The sequence below is a fragment of the Polistes fuscatus genome, unplaced genomic scaffold, assembly GCF_010416935.1.
Source record: "Polistes fuscatus isolate 324 unplaced genomic scaffold, CU_Pfus_HIC Scaffold4, whole genome shotgun sequence".
Classification (NCBI taxonomy): domain Eukaryota; kingdom Metazoa; phylum Arthropoda; class Insecta; order Hymenoptera; family Vespidae; genus Polistes; species Polistes fuscatus.
Window position 1 is genome coordinate 1,996,302 of NW_025113118.1, and position 17,230 is coordinate 2,013,531.

Consider the following 17,230-nt stretch of genomic DNA (forward strand, 5'->3'; position numbering starts at 1 on the left):
CTTTCTCGCTGTTTTCACATTTAAAATTATTTCACTAAATTAGGAACGATGAAGTTTCTACAGTGCGAAACATCTTTCATTAGATTAACATTTGTTGTAATAAATACTTCGATCAATCACCGAATATATTTATAATATTCGTTACATTATAAACAATACGACACAACACATTTAATTTAATTTGTTTCGTTGTAATTGACGATAAAGTATTCACGCTTTTAACATGTCGTGCTTCTCACTTAAAAATGTTCATTGTTGATAAAGATAAATTCTTAATCTTTGGAAAAGTTCTAGAGTTTTCGTGAGTTTTGTAGAGTAAAAGTTTTAATGATAATAATGGAATCTTTTTGAAACACCCTGCATAATATATGAATACTTTCCATATTTTTATTTCGTTTCTTTTTTTTTCTCTCTTTATCTTTCCCTCGTGTTTCAACGCGGGAGAAGGCGACGTTATAATAAGTACGATACGCGACGAAAGAGACAAGCTCGTTCTTAACCAGCCGGTGTTAAGATTTAGGCAAGCGTGTATACGTTTTTCAAACAAAAAAAAAACAAAAAAAGGAGAAAATAAAAAGTTAAAAAAAAAACAACGATAAAAAAATCTAAGACGAACAGACTTATCTGATTTTTCTGTATATTAAAAAATAAACTATTTTTAAATACCAAAATTAACTTAACGCATCCTCGAACGTAATATTTTGAAGTTACATGAAAATTTCTAAATCGGGCATAAAATATACAACAAAATTTCAAAGGAGTTAGAAAAATAAATTGCATAAATGTTCGGTCGGAAGTGGCACCTACTCCGCTTACTTGCATATCAAAACTCTGGGCCACCTTGTATCCAAGCTCAAACTGCCTGGCTCATCTCGACTTTCATTGCCACACCGAAAGAACGTTCGCGTCACCGTCAAATTTACGTCTGATCCTACCTTAATTAATTCGAAACAAACAAACCGATAGGAAGAAAGTCGTATAACACGAGATCCCCGCGCTCGTTCATAAGGATATGAAAGAATCGACGATGCGAATGGCGGTTTTATTAAAAGACTATCGTCATTTCTCTTTCTCTCTCTTTTTCTTTTCGTATTCCATCTTGTAAAGTGTGCTATTTATTTGTGCAATTAATATATAATGCTCATAAATAGCAACACGGGCCACCCTCTGGGCATCGGCTTTCGCACGCCGAAATATGAATAATTATCCATCCGTGATCATCGCCGTCATTAAAGAAAGCGTGGCACAGCGTGGGCGAACAGAAACTTTATGCCATGATTCTTATTATTTCGTGCTCCCTCGTTAATTCATTATCGGTAAGAAAATAGACATAATTTTCGATCGTGTAACATCTTTTTATTTTGGAAAATGCATTATTTTTGACCGTTCTATCGAGTTTAATATTTAAATCATCTTATAACTTCGTGAACACTGCTATATTAAAAATATCATTGGAATGAAAATAAACGAAATAATAAATGAAAATATTTGATGAAATCAACTGAAAAGGAAATGATACTAATGTTTTATAATTCGATCGCAAACTTTGAAAAATATTAATCTCTCCTTAGAAAATCATGAAAGAAGGCATGAGAAAAGGGGTAGCATCGAAGGTCAAACCACCTCCAGGGCAACGTCTCGAGTTTCGTGATTTCGACTACCGCATCGAGGGAAGCCGATATTAAAACCAAAAAGAAACAAAGAAGCAGCTTTGAGAACTCGCTTGGAGGGTCGTCGCGGAGAAACCGAAACTGAGGAAGAGAGTCAGTGAGTCCCTAGGGAGAGGATTACCAGGGCCCACGACATAGGGATTACTCGCATGGGGTAGCTAAAGGAACAGAGGGCTGATTGAGAACATCCCTAATGCGCCACGACAGACTCCATCCGCCCGTGCGCAGCCATAAAAAGCTCGACTCTGGTTCTCCCTCTCTTTTTGTATTCTCTTTTCTATGCTTTTTTATGTCTTTCTCCCTCTTTCTATTTCTCTATTTCTCTCTTTTTATATAAAACATCAACATCAATATTTGTTATTCGATTCGTGACAATTCACGTTTAAACGATCTATAACAAATCTGTGGGTACATACAAAAACTTGATACGTGACAATTTAATTGAATGACGATAACGTTCTATGTTTTTAATGCTATATCTTTTGTTTATAATTTAATTTTCATTAAATAAAAAAATGTATTTAAATATGTATCTAATAAAAAATTTTAGAAACCAGTAACTTAACAAATTACTTTTGTCGCGTATAGGATTGGTAAGAAAACAAAAATGATTGTTATCTTGAAAGAATATTTTCATGATTAACTTTCTAATCGTTATCGATGTAACTTACCAGCAATCGTATTTAGGAACATCAAATATTCAAAGTTGGAAATCTCCCGACGCTGCCATTTCTGTGTCATGTTAGAACTTCTCATCAGCTGTCTCGGCGACATCATCGATGCTCTCCTAAAAAGAACAAAATAAGAATAAATTTTACGATCATTCAAAAGTAAAATATATTTGGTAGCAAGTAGAATAAGTAAGCTGTACGCAATGTGTTGTAATCAGTATTGCGATGCACGGCGAACGAATTTTAAAAGAAGAAATTGTTTCTCACGAATTTTTTTCTAAAAACTTGAAGTGTAATTATTGTTTATAGGAAAGATATTAGTTATCGTGTAACGTTGATATAATACATTAAGAAAAAGCCCCATTTATCTTATTTTTATAAAGATTTTCATTAATAATCTGTTCTCGTAATCGATAAATTCAATATAAATACAAAAGTAGCATACAGTGCGTTCTTGCATCATACATGAATTCTTATTAAAATTTCATTGGAATCGTATTGGTGGTCGTTTTATAATAAATATAAAACAAATCATTAAAAAACTTATTTCATTGGTTGTTTTATTGTGGTTTATTTATTTTTATTTTTACTTTACCATCCTTTCTCACTAAGATTCCCATAAAAGGATAGGATTTACTTCAAGAACGAGCGAAAGGACAAAATTCCTTCTCATTCCTTCTATATCTATCTTTCTTCGCGAAGTAGTTCGATGCTAAGCACGATCCAGATCCGATCGATAAGCCGCAAAAAAGCTCCTCGCGAATGCGCGATATAACGTTTTCATTATACGACCTGTGTTCGGCATTCCTTCGACGATCCACTCTCGCGATACGGAAGGAGAAAAGATCCTCGAGGTTTCTCTTTTCTTTTTTTGGAATGTTTTATTATTTTGTATTTTCTTTTTTATTTTTTGGTTTTATTTATTTATTTTTCTATTTTCTCTCTCGATTTCTTTCGCTCGTTCTCATCCAGTTTCGTGTAAAGAAGCAGCATCGTGATACAAGTCGAGTGAGAGTCATGGTGCACGAATCATAGATTTTATAAACCACCTCTCATTGTTTCTCCTTTTCCAATGAGGACTGAAGAGTTAAGAAGAAAAGAGAAAGAGAAAGAAAGAAAGAGTTTGGATCAGACGTCGGATGTAAGGACTTTGCTGTATATTTATGGTTCGGCGTATCCTTCTCGCCGATTCAAAGCCTTTTTTCTTCTCCTCCTCTTCTTCTTCTTCTTCTTCTACTTCGTTTCTCTCGTACGTAAGAGGGCTTTAATGGATGGCCCGAAACGCGGATACGCGAAACCTCTGTTCTCGCCGCTATTTGCTTCCCCCACCCTCTAACTCTCTCTCTATCTTTCTTTTTCTCTATCCTTATTTCTTCCTCCTTCTTTGGGAGATTGAAAGAAGAGAAGGGGTTGGAATATAGGCGTATCGTAGCTCTCGAGTCCTCTTCGGGATACTCGCGACAACGGTTACAGAGAGAGAGAAAGGGAAAGAGGTTGGTAGGTCTTTTTTACAGGGACGGCTTATCGAATGGACCGAAATCGAATATTACTCACTTCGAATGTATCGATTTTCTAATTTTTCGTATTGCACAAAATTTCATGAAAAAGAATGACAATATTTAAAATGTTTAAGCAAATAAAAATATCCATCCATATTCATTAAATTAATGTTTTAATCGATAATAAAAATCAACGAGAAGGTAACCGGTAGCAATCCATAAAAAATTCTTTACACGAGAATTAGTAACTATAAAATTCTCGAAATCTATTACGAAACACGAGTAGATTTTCAAGTATCTTCCTTGATCATATGAAATCAATTTACTCGCGCTTGTATTTTTTTGTTTTTATGTGAAACAGGGAATAATGTAATAAATCGAGGAAGCCCGGTCGGAGAAAGAACGATATATGTTCAAAGATTTAATCCGTCCCTGAGTTAGAGTGTCCGTCTGAGAAAAAGAGAGACAAAGAGAGGGAGAGAAGAGAGACAAAGGAAACACGGAATGCATCGAGCGTGTTCATTCCACACGAACTACGTGGCCGACGATATCCAACTAAAGATCGACCGGAGATCGGCGGAGAAACTCGGAGACTGAGTTACAAAAGGAGTCTTTTCGTTTCTGAAACGACACACACACAGGCACACTCTTTCTCTTCCTCTCTCGGTCTATTTGCTCGTGTTGCTTTCGGTACTCACCTAGTCTGCGGAATCCCGTATTTGATGCCAACGCCGACTCGCGGTAGCGCCTTGATCACCTTTTTCACCGTCGTCTGATCCGGGAACGCGAACAGGATCGATGCTGTTGACAAAAAGGCGTTAAACCGAGGATTATAGTCGGCGGCATAGTTTCAACAGGCAAACGGGATGGATGGGTGGATGAGATTTTGTTGATTATTTCTTCGAAGCAATAGGGATCGATAAGAGGAATATCTTATATTTTTTTCATTCTTCTTAAATAATCGATAAATTTATTGACTTTTGGTTCGAGATTTAATATTATAGATCAATTGTTTTGTTTCTAGGATGAAGTTTAGATGGAAATATTTCTTGACATAATATCATCCATCTTTAATAGTCCAAACATTTCGCTCTTGTAAAATAATGATTTAAAACAAATTTTCTTCTCTCTCTTTCTCTTTCTGTCCTTGTTCTTAATACGATAAAGATATTAATGATACGAGAAACATGTTAATCACATAGAACAGCATTTTAGTTCGTAAGAGCACGCAAGAGGGTGGAAGAGGGTTTCGTTTGAACCGTTTCGTTTATGCCGGCCAACTCCCTCGAGAGTTCAAAGGGTAACGTTTTATTAGACAGTTGCCATAAATATCTACTACTAATTTATGAGTCAGTGGTTGTGCTAAAATAAGGGATAAAAGATGACTTTAATTAAGAGAGGAGGAGTCGTTGAGGATGGAAGGAATAAGTTCACGAAAAGCAATTGACGTAAGACAAAACAATTCTTATTTCATTAAACTTCATTATAAAACTACCTAGAAGAAAAAAAATCAATTATAATTTTCTATTTTATTTTTATCGGATATGATATAAGATTACGAAATTCCTATAATTGTTTCTATTTTTACAAGTATCTATCCATTAAAAATTAAAAGTAACAACCAAGACGATCGATTAATTAATAACAATCTGGATTCCTTCGCATTACCTTTGTCGGTACGATTATGATTGTATCCAAAGCTCGCGATATTTAACCGATCAACGCACCTTCCACCAAGAAACTTAATCGGCCAAACGAATACGCAAATAATCGTTAGTTTAATGCGAGCCTACCTCGTCTCTTTCGCGTGTTAATTAATTACGTCGTTGGTAAGGATCGTGTATACAACGATCCAAGAACGAAAAGGGAAGAAAAAGTAAGAAACAAAAAATTCGACGAGATGTTGGTCTCTTCGAGAAGACGATCACGACGAGATGGCGTGTCGCAAAGCTGTAATCGTACGTAATATTACATTTCATTTCTTTCTTTTTAGAAAACGCGATACCAAGCGTGCCGTTAAACGCTCAAATCCATGCCCTTACCGTAAGGGTAATACCCGACGTATAAAGTAACTTAACCACCGGCGATGTTTTTTATTATTCGACGATTTATCGTAAGAGAGATCCAACCGTGGCTTCCAGCATCTTACTCTCTTCTTTTTCCAACCTTCCACTATCCTCCCCACCTACCCTTCCCCTTTTTCTTGTCTTAACGAACGCGCCTTTCCAGTGATTTTTTAACGAACCACCGAGGTTTCCACCTCGCTACGGATGACATTCCACCGCTTAAAGTTTCACGACGCATCGGAACTCCTAAGATCAGATTAGAATCGGACGACGCTCGAGAATTTATCTACGCTTCGTAGAAATAATCAGCGGGGAAGTCCCAGCAGGATCGGCAGGTACAACACGATTCACCTACACTAAAAGTCCTTCTCAGTCTCTTTCTCTTATTCTTATTGTTATTAAAGTACCCTACTATGATAATAATACTTGGAGATTACGTTTAAAAAATTTTTCAAAACCAATTTACCCTATCTTCAGTTTTTCCTTATAAAATAGATTCGTTCGATCGATTGAGAACGTATTTATAATAAAAAAAAAAAAAAAAGAAAAGGATCATTTCATTTGGAGCGAAAGGCAGGTGCTTGCGTTAAATCGTTGAAAAATCTCCGGGCTTGTAATAAATCGATCTTAGAAAAAGACATACCACGAGGCCGGTAAGGATATTTATTGTGTAAAAACTGCGAAGGGGTCGCACACCTAACGGCGAGCCCAGAATTCCGTCGACGACACTCGTCGTGGGATTAGATCGCGTCACGTGTGAAATAACGCAGAACGGATTCAGTAGGAACAAGAAAAGGAATGCGTGCGCCTCTCCCGATTCCATTTCGGAGATTTCTGTGGATCCTATAAGCGCTGAAAGTATAACAAAAGAGGAATGGGGAGGAAAGGAAGGAAGAAAGAAAAGAATTAGTTTCTCTTTCGAATACTTACTTCTGCTCGCAAGGAAGATCTCGATCGCTACGTTCTGGAGAAGATAACGACGAGAGAAGATAGCTCGGACCTCGGAGAAGTACCATTTTCCGTGTAGATGGTCGCAGTATTTCAATACCTAAAACATAATTAAAATAAAGATAAAATATTAGACGAAATAGATATTTCTTTTTTTAGATACTATCTCGTTTGAATAATGGAACCGATAGAAATAAAATCCATCTTCCTTTGACGTCATTTTAAATGTGTAATATAGATTTAAAAGATAGTGGTTTTTTAACTTTGTCTTTTAGATTTACTGTTGTGTATCGATAATACGAAAGATACCACGAATAATCAATTACGTTTATCGCTTCATACATAACTTGGTACAAACGCCTTGGTAAGATAAAACTTCAATCGTAAAGCAGTTGTCATCTCAGCGAGAAAAATTTTTATAATTGCAACTAGTAGCAGAAAAAGTATATACAAACGAACCGGAAGCCGTTCTTTAATTAGCTTCTACGCAGGTGTACTATGAACACATTAAAAAACATTGCGAGAGAAATAAATCGTTCGTTAATCTAATGCGAATTCTATTAATTATGATAAGTTAAAGTGCCGCGATAGTATATCACAAATATTACGTAAAATTTAAATCAAGCCTTATCAACCATTATCCTGTATCTGTATGTCGGATTTTTAATTGGAAATAAAACTTTTTTCAAGTAGCTAGGTAGTTATATATACGAGTAAAATAAAATAAATAAAAAGAAACAAGAATGATAAAACCAATTATAAGTTGTACTCCAAGATTAAATTATAGTATTAGTAGAAAATTTACAGAAAATAAATGTTAGTTTATTTCCGATATTAAAATCATTCATTATAAAATAATAAAATTCAAATTATAGTTCTAATAATCTTCAAAGAAATTACATTATTGTTCAGATAAATTCTAAATAAAATTAAGCTGTTCTTATATATATACAGTCAGTTCTGCACTTACGACGGGGTTCGGTTTCTCAACTTCGGACGTAAGTCAAAATGGTCGTAAGTCAAATTTCATACAAAAATAAATAATATAATATAATATACCTATATATATATATATATATTTGACGTATCCTGAGCGGAAGTACGCCTCTAAAATATTTAAATTAAAATTTTTATTGTAATTACCTTTCTTTGAGGTGTCAGTCTGTCGGTCTGTCTGTATTCATAATTTTTTTTTTCATTTCTCTTTTAATTTCTTTTTTCATATATTATCATCAAAAAAATTTAGATATTTATATTTTTAAAACTTAAATTAAAAAATAATTAGTTACTTAATAACAAATAAAGAATAACTCAATATTGGTCAATAACCAATTAACAATACATGGAAGAACATAACACTGCATCTAAGGTTGAATCAAGATTAGCGTATGTAGGAGGTAAAAAATTACATTGCTATTTACATTTTTTTTTTTAATTTTTTATGAAATTTTTTCGTCGTAAGTGCGAATGGTCGTAAGTCGAGGTGGTCGTAACTCGAGAACTAACTCTATATATAAAAAAAAAAGAAATTAAATTATTTTTAAATAAATATTATACATAGATCTCTCTCCGAAAGAGGACTTTCGAAAATGATGAATCCTTTAATGACAAATTATCAAAATAAATAATTCGTTTACTTCAAGGATTTTTCGGTAAAGGATTACAAAGTTCAAACTATTGTCGTGAATAACATTACAAGGGAATAAGATTAAGAAGGTAAACCATGGAAGAAAAGGTATTCCAATGAATATGCGACCACATGGCTGTAAGTATGTAACCTGGATGCAGTGAAGTGTGATGTGATATAATGAGACCAGTGCCGTTCGCAAGATGGCCGTCGTGGTAGGAGGAGCCTCCTGCTGAGTCGGGAATCGATCCCAGGACCTCGCGGACTTGCGCTCTTCGAACGAGTCGCGAACAACAACCCGTTGGCAAAAGGGAAAGAAAGAAACAGAGAAAAAGAAAGTGAAAAAAAGAGAGAGAAAGATAGAAAGGGAGGGAGAACAAGAAGAAGGGTCTGTGTGTACGCGTGCAAGACTGAGAGAGCCTGTCCTCGAGGATCCCCAATTTACCGTTCCGTAATCTAACAGGCCTTTCCATTTTTCCCTTTTAACGAGGACGCATCGAAGATGCTCGAGATATCCTCGCGCCTCACAAATCGAATTATATTCAAGATAATCAGCTCGCTTCGTTACTTTCTAATTAAGGATATATCCTATCATTGATTCAGTAAAATAAAATGTCTTGTCTTACCACCCTAATGTTAACTTCTTTATATTCATATTTAACACTTTATCGATCGTATATGATAAAAGTTAGCTCTCGCTTGGTTTTGTAACCATCCAAAATTCGAATGATAGAAACAACGTATATATTTTTATTTTATAGCATTCTCTTACAATTAATGAAGGTCTTAAATGAAATATCTTATGCATATATTATCAACTAAATATGTATTTCTAAACCAATAAAATAAAAAGAAGTTTATTTTTCAGATGTTGATTCTGTTGCCGATTATCACAGCCATAAAAGACAAAACTTTTAAAAATTATATCGAAGACATTTTTTTTCCGTTGTTTAAATATTTTTTTGCCATAGTAATGAATTGAGAGCTTCAATCACTTTTTTTCCTTTGAACATTCGTTCTTCGATATCTTTTTCAGTTCTTTAACTGAATTATCGAGTCGATTGCATGAGCTTATGACTCTGCATCCTACAATGTCAGATAACTATATTTTCTTCCGATAGACGTATATTTGATCTTGGACGTATATTTGATCAAACTTCTAATTATTAATTCTAGATTTTCTTTATTTTGAGCGAGGAATATCTGATCATCATTAAAGTGATAAAGTGTTAATTATACGTTTTCCCTTGAAGGTTTTACGTAAATAATATTTTACATTTTTGACGAATTTCCTTCTTAATTAATTTTTCTCATCGTTAATTTTAAGGATATTTTCTATCATTCTATAATTGGATTGTAGAGAAATATAAAATTATTTGTTCTAAATTTTAATTTCATTTCGCGAAATGGAGTTACGTCGTTCACAAGCTTAGAAAGCCGTGGAAAGCCACGAACACAGGATGAAGTAATAGACGTCGAGACGAATCAGCGCATTGAGAAAAAAAGGACATCTTGACGTGCGTGCGCGATCTTCAGTCCGTCGGATACTAACGTAAAGACTAGCGATGACATTAGGGTGCCACGCGTACTACACGCACGTCAAAACCCAATTACGAGAATGTAAGCCGTTTCGAATCCCTCATGGGACCATAAACGTTACATCGACGTGAGAAGAGTAAATATACTCGCCACTCAAAATTCGAATGGCAAAAGCGAGTATGTTTTGCAGTATAAATAATTATGCGGTTTCTATATAAATCAAGATTTGTATTGTTAAATTTTACATGTAAAAAAAAATTAAATAATAAAACAGATTTTATAATCACTAGTGTTTGAATATTCATCGCGGAATCTGTCAAATAATGAAACGATGATACTTAAACACCGTTCTTTACTCACAGATCCTCGATTTGCAATATACACAAAGGACTATTGAAGTCCAGCGGTATCTATTCGTAATGCGCAAGATTGGGATTGGGAGAAGAAGGGAGTGATCGAGGGTGAGGGTAGGTACAAATCCAACCCCTGAGGATGCGCGTGCGCGTACGCAATTCATCGCAAACACTGGGAAAAATTGATAAGGACCGAATCGTGCCATGGCATGTATTATTTAGATACCTGAACCGTGGGATATATAGATAAATCACATAAATGTTATTAAGGGAACAAACATAAATAAAGAAACTATAGTCACATAAACAAAGATTTTTTTTTACGTACGAACTTTTTTTCACATTCGTTGTGAATGTCAAGCACGTCGAGATAATTAAAATCAATTGCATGATAATACATAAGCGTAAAACACTATGAAAAGTCAAAAATCTCTTTGAACATTAGTAAAAATTCTAAAAAAAGTTGCAAGCATTTCTTATTGCAACGAGAGCGAAGGAATGTCAACGCAATTAGGAAGATGTTTCTTCATCTTTGTAACTTTGTTCATGAGAAAGGAGAGCTGAGTGACGTCGCTATACGACGATGATGAATACAGTTTACTCGCGTAAAAATATATGTCATGATGAATTAAAGCGAAACTGACGTCTCGCAACCTCGAGAGAAAAGAAACATTACACATGAATAAATCCTGAACAAAAATAAGCAATTCCAATTAGAAAATCTAAAGCTTTTCATCCTGTGTATAATTATAGATTAATACGAATAATATACTGATTCCCTCCCTACTTATGTATAAATAACAAAGAAAGATAAAAACATACTGTATATGAAGAAAATAAAAAAGCGTCTATCGTTTGCGTACCCAAAAGTATAACCGTCAAAATAGCGCTCAAAACGTTTAAAAAAAGGAAGGTCCTTTAGAGGTGTCAAGTGGTACACGATTAGTGCTCCCCATGCAACAGCTCGTCTATCATCGAGCGAAACCATGCTCGGCTCAGCGGTATGCCGGTGCTCGCGCGCGATGACAATGGGTGACGTGATGTAACAACATGTGTCACGTTCGCAAGAGGCCTGGCCCCTCGCTGCTTCTCTCTCTTTACGCTCTCTGTCTTTTTAGGTCTCGTTTTGCTCTCGCCTCTATGCACCACCATAGAACACCCCATAGAATGGGGAACCACTTAAGAGTCCTTCATCGGTGTGTACAACAAACAGATTAAGTGCTGGACAATAATGGAGGGACCATATCCCTTTGGAGGAACTATTCCCACCCCCTCTCACCCTACTCGAACTGCTCTCTTTTCATCTTTCAAGCACCCTCTCGATTTCTTCGAGTGCTAACTACTCCAAATCACGATACTTCAGTGTGGTCGGATATTGGGCCGATGATAATCCTGAATGGAACAATATATGGCAAGATTCTACGGTTGTTTAGAGTTAAAAAATAGATCTTTATTCATTGGTCGTCTATTGAATTTTTTATATTGTAAATATCTTTTAATTTTATTGTTTTGTAAACAAATTTTTTTACGAATTTCTAATTTACCAAGGTGTTTAAAATTGTATTTTTAAATAATTACATTATAAATAAATAAATAAATCCAAAGAAATTTTCCGGAGATCAAGTTGAGATTGAAAATGTGGAATGTGATAAACGCATCATGATAAAAAAAAAGTTCACAGTCGTTTACCTTGAAAATATGAGGTAACTAATGCACAAAACATTTGGGAACCATTGCGTCGATCCCAAGCGGCAATGAGTTATGTGTGCCACGTGCGTGTTCTCATACCTTTATTACCTACCTTCTCCTATCTTACTCGACATAACACATTACGCCATTTAGAAAATGAAAAGGACCGAACGTTACTAAATCTAGGATACGAACACGATTATAATTATACATTTGTTACTATTTTATTGATAAAAAACAAATCGACATAACAAATCAAATAAAAAATAATACAAACAAACAATAATAAAATTATACAAAAACTAAACATCATGTTTTATGTTTCGTTAACTGGTGCCAGCTTTACCGAATAAATTATCGTAAAACGAGGTAAAATAGTAAATAATGCGATCTACTTCCGGCAACAGATGCGTGGAAACCGTATGTTAATTCTAATCCAACATAGGAAATATTGTTCTGGTAATTAAAAAGTAATTAATATACGATATCATTGAAATAAATGATGAAGTTGGAAAGTATAAAATAATGCATAGAATATGGTAATAAATACGGTACTAATAATTTTGTTGATAAATCAGTAATAAACAAATGGTTCTCACAATGATAGATAAATTGAATTCTTACGTGAACAATCGATCGAAGAATTTAGAAAGAAAAAAAAATAAGAATCACGATAAAAAGGGCAATTCAAATGGATCAAGAGATCGCAATTTGTAAGGATTTCTTTTTTCGTATCATTTAACGGGCGTACCATGAAATAGGTGCTCCGAACTTCAACATCAGAAACGTCCACTGGCTTTGCCGGCTGACAGAGCTCAACGACCGAGTAGGGGATTATTTGGGATTACGCGAGTACGTTCGTTCGAGTTCATTTACAAGACGAACTGGTACCCTCCCGCCTTTTTATCTTCATCCCTGTACCTCTCCCTCTCTCCCTCTTTCTATCGAAAATGTTCCATATTGTTTCTTTCCTATATAGAAACTTGTATGAAAGAAATCGTAAAGAAGAAAAAAAAATATATTGAGATCTCCGTGTAACTGGAGACCTAAAGTTCACCATATACCTGCATTCTTTTTCAGGAAAAAGGAAGCATTTTCAGTAAATAACCTTTCGTCACGACTGCTCTTTTTCGAATTACTATACCTGTCTACTTTAGAACATTTCGATAATGAAGATCAAAATCTTCGGGAAATTTCTGGTACAATAATACCGAAAATAATATAATAGTAAATAGAAAGATCTATCGATGGGTATAAAATTTCTGAAATAATGAAATCTTTCAAATCATTCATTCGGTTATTAATTTAGTAAAAATACTAATTGAAAAATGAATAAAAATATCTACGTAATGTATCGAAATTTCCAATAACGATTTCTATTCCGATATGCAATTGAAAAACATTTTGGGCTGGTACAATATATATGAGGAATTGTTTTGCCATACGGTATCTATGGTTAAGAAATTGAACAGCGTCTCTCGTGGGGGTGTACAAATAATTCAGATGATAAACGAATTAAGTCAGAATGGGATGATGAAAGGCACATTTAGGGGTGCTCAAGGCAACCCTCGGGTCCTGCCTTAATGCGAGCGCTGATGTAGCAGAGCGTTTGACCCCTCGACTATCTAGCAACGAGAGAGAAATATAGAAAAAGAGAAAGAGAGAAAGAAAGAGAAAGAGAAAATGTGGAATACGGACGTAGTAGCATGGCTCATGAATCAAGTCGCATTAGTGAGAGAAAACGAGGCGGGGACTGCCGGGACTGTTACCAATCTACCACTCTGACTCCGAGTAGATTGGATTTTCGAGTTTTATTCGATTACTCGCCGTACGAACGCGACCTAACGAGTGCAATCTCTTATAAGTAAAAGAGAGAGATAGAGGAAGAAAGAGAAAACGTTGCAAACTCAGGACAGAATCTTATAGAGAAGACTACTCTAACTGGAAAAAGAAACAATCGAATTTATAAAAAAATGTATAATATACTCCCCTATAAAAAAATATCTAATATCTCTGCACTAACAAAAGAGATATTATCAAACAAGTATCTAAATATTCTTTGTTATACCGACAGGAAAGATATTTTCTTTGAACGTGATCTATAAGGAAAATCTCCGCATGCAAGCTGTTTTCCGAACAGGCACATCTGCTTTTTACCTGAAAGAAAAATCTAATGTGGGTATTTTGAGAAGCGACGAAAGTTTTTGATGAAGAAAAGATACCTACAATGTACGATCAAAGTTTGGAGGCATAGTTATATAGAGGTAGGCAACTGTTTTATTATGTTGGTCTCTATGACGAGAAGAACCGAAGATAAGAGGTCGAATTTATTTTGTAAGGGAAAGAACGAGCGACGAACGGTTTGATTTAATTAGATAAACGGGCGGATGCAAACACGTTAGCGCAATATGTTAATATTCTTGATAAATAAGACACTCATTTGCAAAAATCAATTAATTCAACAAAAGAAAAAGTAAAAAATAAATAGATACATTGTCGCATCAATAAGAGAGTTAAAAAGGGTAATATAGAAAAAAAAAAGAAAGATACTGTAATAAAATTCGAAAAGAAAAAGAATGATGAGAGTTATCCAAAAGATAGTAACAATAAGATAGGACGTTTAGTAAGTATAAATAGTTGACACCGACTTGGAAATACCTATTAGTAAAAAAAACCTAATTCTTGATATGAAGTAGTGCATTTATTACTGTCAACCACGATAGCCACGATGAATGAATAAATAAATAAATAAATAAATTAAATAAATAAATAAATAAATAAGAGGAGAACGGCGTTAGAGTGGACATGGCGGTGAAGAAATAGGAGGAAGAGGGTGAGTCGAATGAGAAAGAGAGAGAGGACGTGCGGTAAAGGGGTGGCATGAAGAGTCGAGGTGTAGAGGAGGTATACAGAGAGGGTAGGCGTGGCGAGAGAGAACAGAGGCGCACGCTCAAAACTCACGTCGAGTCGCGCGTCGACTCGAAAGGCGGGACTGAGCGAAGGTTACAAAGGCGGATCGAGCTCGAAGCCGGCGTGCTGTGGCGCGTCGGAAACGGACCCTTTCCTCTCTCTCTCTCTCTCTCTCTCTCTCTCTCTCGCTCTTGTTTATCTGTCTCTTCTTTAACCGCGAACGAGGAAGCGAGTGAGAACGCGCGGTGTTCGGCGCGATCGCGCGCGCGGCCCGACTCGAGTCGCTGACGTCGAGGAACGTCGTACGCGCGGACGAGAGAGCACCTGCCGCTTTTTCTCGTAACCTCGTAGCTTAACTAAACAACCAAAAGGCTCCATAAGATTCTCATCGAGAAACCCATCTCATCGGCTGTGTGTTTTTACTCAACAAGGAGGGCTATTGTCTTCGATTAGGATGAACGCGAGAACAATCTCGATCTTCCTCGGGATGAGCAGAACGAGAAGACAGAAGAAGGGTTGTTGTTCGCTGGTGAGCTGCTGAAGAGAGAAGATATTTGTCTTTTATATTTTTTTATTTCTTCGATCATCGAATTCTCTTTCTTCTTTTTCTTCTTCTTCTTCTTCTTCTTCTTCTTCTTACTTATCTTTATTGTTATTGTTATTTTCATTTCTTTCTTACTTCCTCGTAAGTGAAAAAAGATGTTGGTGCCGCAAGAAATGATGGCGGCTCAATCGAAGATGCTTTATCAAATCAACAAGTATTACGGGGAACGCGTGCAAGCTCGTATGGGACAGGTACAAAAGACGATAAGAGAAGTTTGTAAGGTAGTGCAGGATGTGTTAAAAGAGGTCGAGGTCCAAGAACCACGCTTCATATCCTCATTGACCGAGTGCAACGGTCGTTACGAGGGTTTAGAAGTGATTTCGCCGGGTGAATTCGAGGTGGTACTTTACCTTAACCAGATGGGCGTCTTCAACTTTGTCGACGATGGCACCCTGCCGGGTTGTGCCGTTTTAAAGCTTAGCGACGGCCGCAAGAGGTCCATGTCACTTTGGGTAGAATTCATCACCGCGAGCGGTTACTTGTCCGCGAGAAAGATTCGATCAAGATTTCAGACCTTGGTGGCCCAAGCATGTGACAAGTGCACTTATCGAGACTCCGTTAAGATGATAGCGGATACGACTGAGGTGAAGCTGCGTATTCGAGAGAGATATATTGTTCAAATCACGCCAGCATTCAAGTGTTCCGGCGTGTGGCCGAGATCGGCAGCTCATTGGCCGATCCCACAGATTCCCTGGCCTCATCCTAACCTCGTCGCTGAAGTTAAAACTGAAGGTTTCGATCTTCTCTCCAAGGAAAGCGTTGCGTTACAAGGGAAACAATCGGCAATGGAAGGAGACGCCTGGGTGTTGAGTTTTACCGAGGCCGAGACTAGACTCTTGCAGGGTGGTTGCCGACGCAAATGTTTGAGCATCTTAAAAACTCTCAGAGATCGACACCTTGATCTTCCTGGCAATCCCGTTACGAGTTATCATATGAAGACCTTACTCCTTTACGAGTGCGAAAAACATCCTCTTGAAGCAGAATGGGACGAGGCATGTTTGGCCGATCGAATGAACGGCATTTTCTTGCAACTTATTTCCTGTCTCCAATGTCGAAGATGTCCTCATTATTTCCTACCTAATCTTGATCTATTCAAAGGAAAATCACCGAGTGGCTTGGAGAACGCCGCCAAACAAGTTTGGAGACTGACCAGAGAATTGTTGACCAACAGCCGTGCTCTCGAGAAACTTTAGCGATCCTTCCTTAAATGCAACATATCTTTCGCGATATTTCAAAGATAAAAGGAAAGATGAAAGTGCACTAAATAAACTATTCTTGAAATAAAAGCCTTACTTTAGTTCGCTACATCACTTCGTGCAATAACGTTATATTCATTCAATGTAATTATCTTTACTTACTTTAGGTAGGAAAAATGTTTGATTCGAAACGTTAAAGTTTTTCTTTTAACGTAATGCTTTTCGTTTACCTCGCTAAATGTTTGGTTTTAAGGCCAGAAATCGTACTTTCTCTTACTAAACTCGTTGCCTATCTACGTCTATTATACACCAATGCAAACGTACTGTAATTCTGTCTCTTTAGATTTTATAAATAAAATTAAAAAACATTTATAACCATTTTTATCATCGAGCTTATGACGAAAGAAAGAACTGCGATTTTACTGAGCATCGTTACGTGTAAATAATTTTTGATATTA

At 36.0% G+C, this 17,230-nt stretch overlaps 2 protein-coding genes across 19 annotated transcripts in view; one reads left to right on the forward strand and one right to left on the reverse strand.

The window, feature by feature from the left end:
- LOC122521485 (neurobeachin) overlaps positions 1-17,230 on the reverse strand; it is a 310,344-nt gene that overhangs the window by 7,783 nt on the left and 285,331 nt on the right. For all 18 annotated transcript variants that reach the window (XM_043642274.1, XM_043642270.1, XM_043642269.1 and 15 more), the window contains 3 exons: positions 6,837-6,954; positions 4,539-4,641; positions 2,342-2,457 (listed from right to left, as the gene is read on the reverse strand). In XM_043642274.1, the coding sequence (XP_043498209.1) occupies positions 2,342-2,457; positions 4,539-4,641; positions 6,837-6,954 (337 nt within the window). The remainder of the gene's footprint in view (positions 1-2,341; positions 2,458-4,538; positions 4,642-6,836; positions 6,955-17,230) is intronic.
- LOC122521489 (protein mab-21-like) lies at positions 15,672-17,144 on the forward strand. The gene has a single exon (XM_043642289.1). The coding sequence runs from the start codon at positions 15,672-15,674 to the stop codon at positions 16,767-16,769; it is 1,098 nt and encodes a 365-aa protein (XP_043498224.1). The 3' UTR covers positions 16,770-17,144.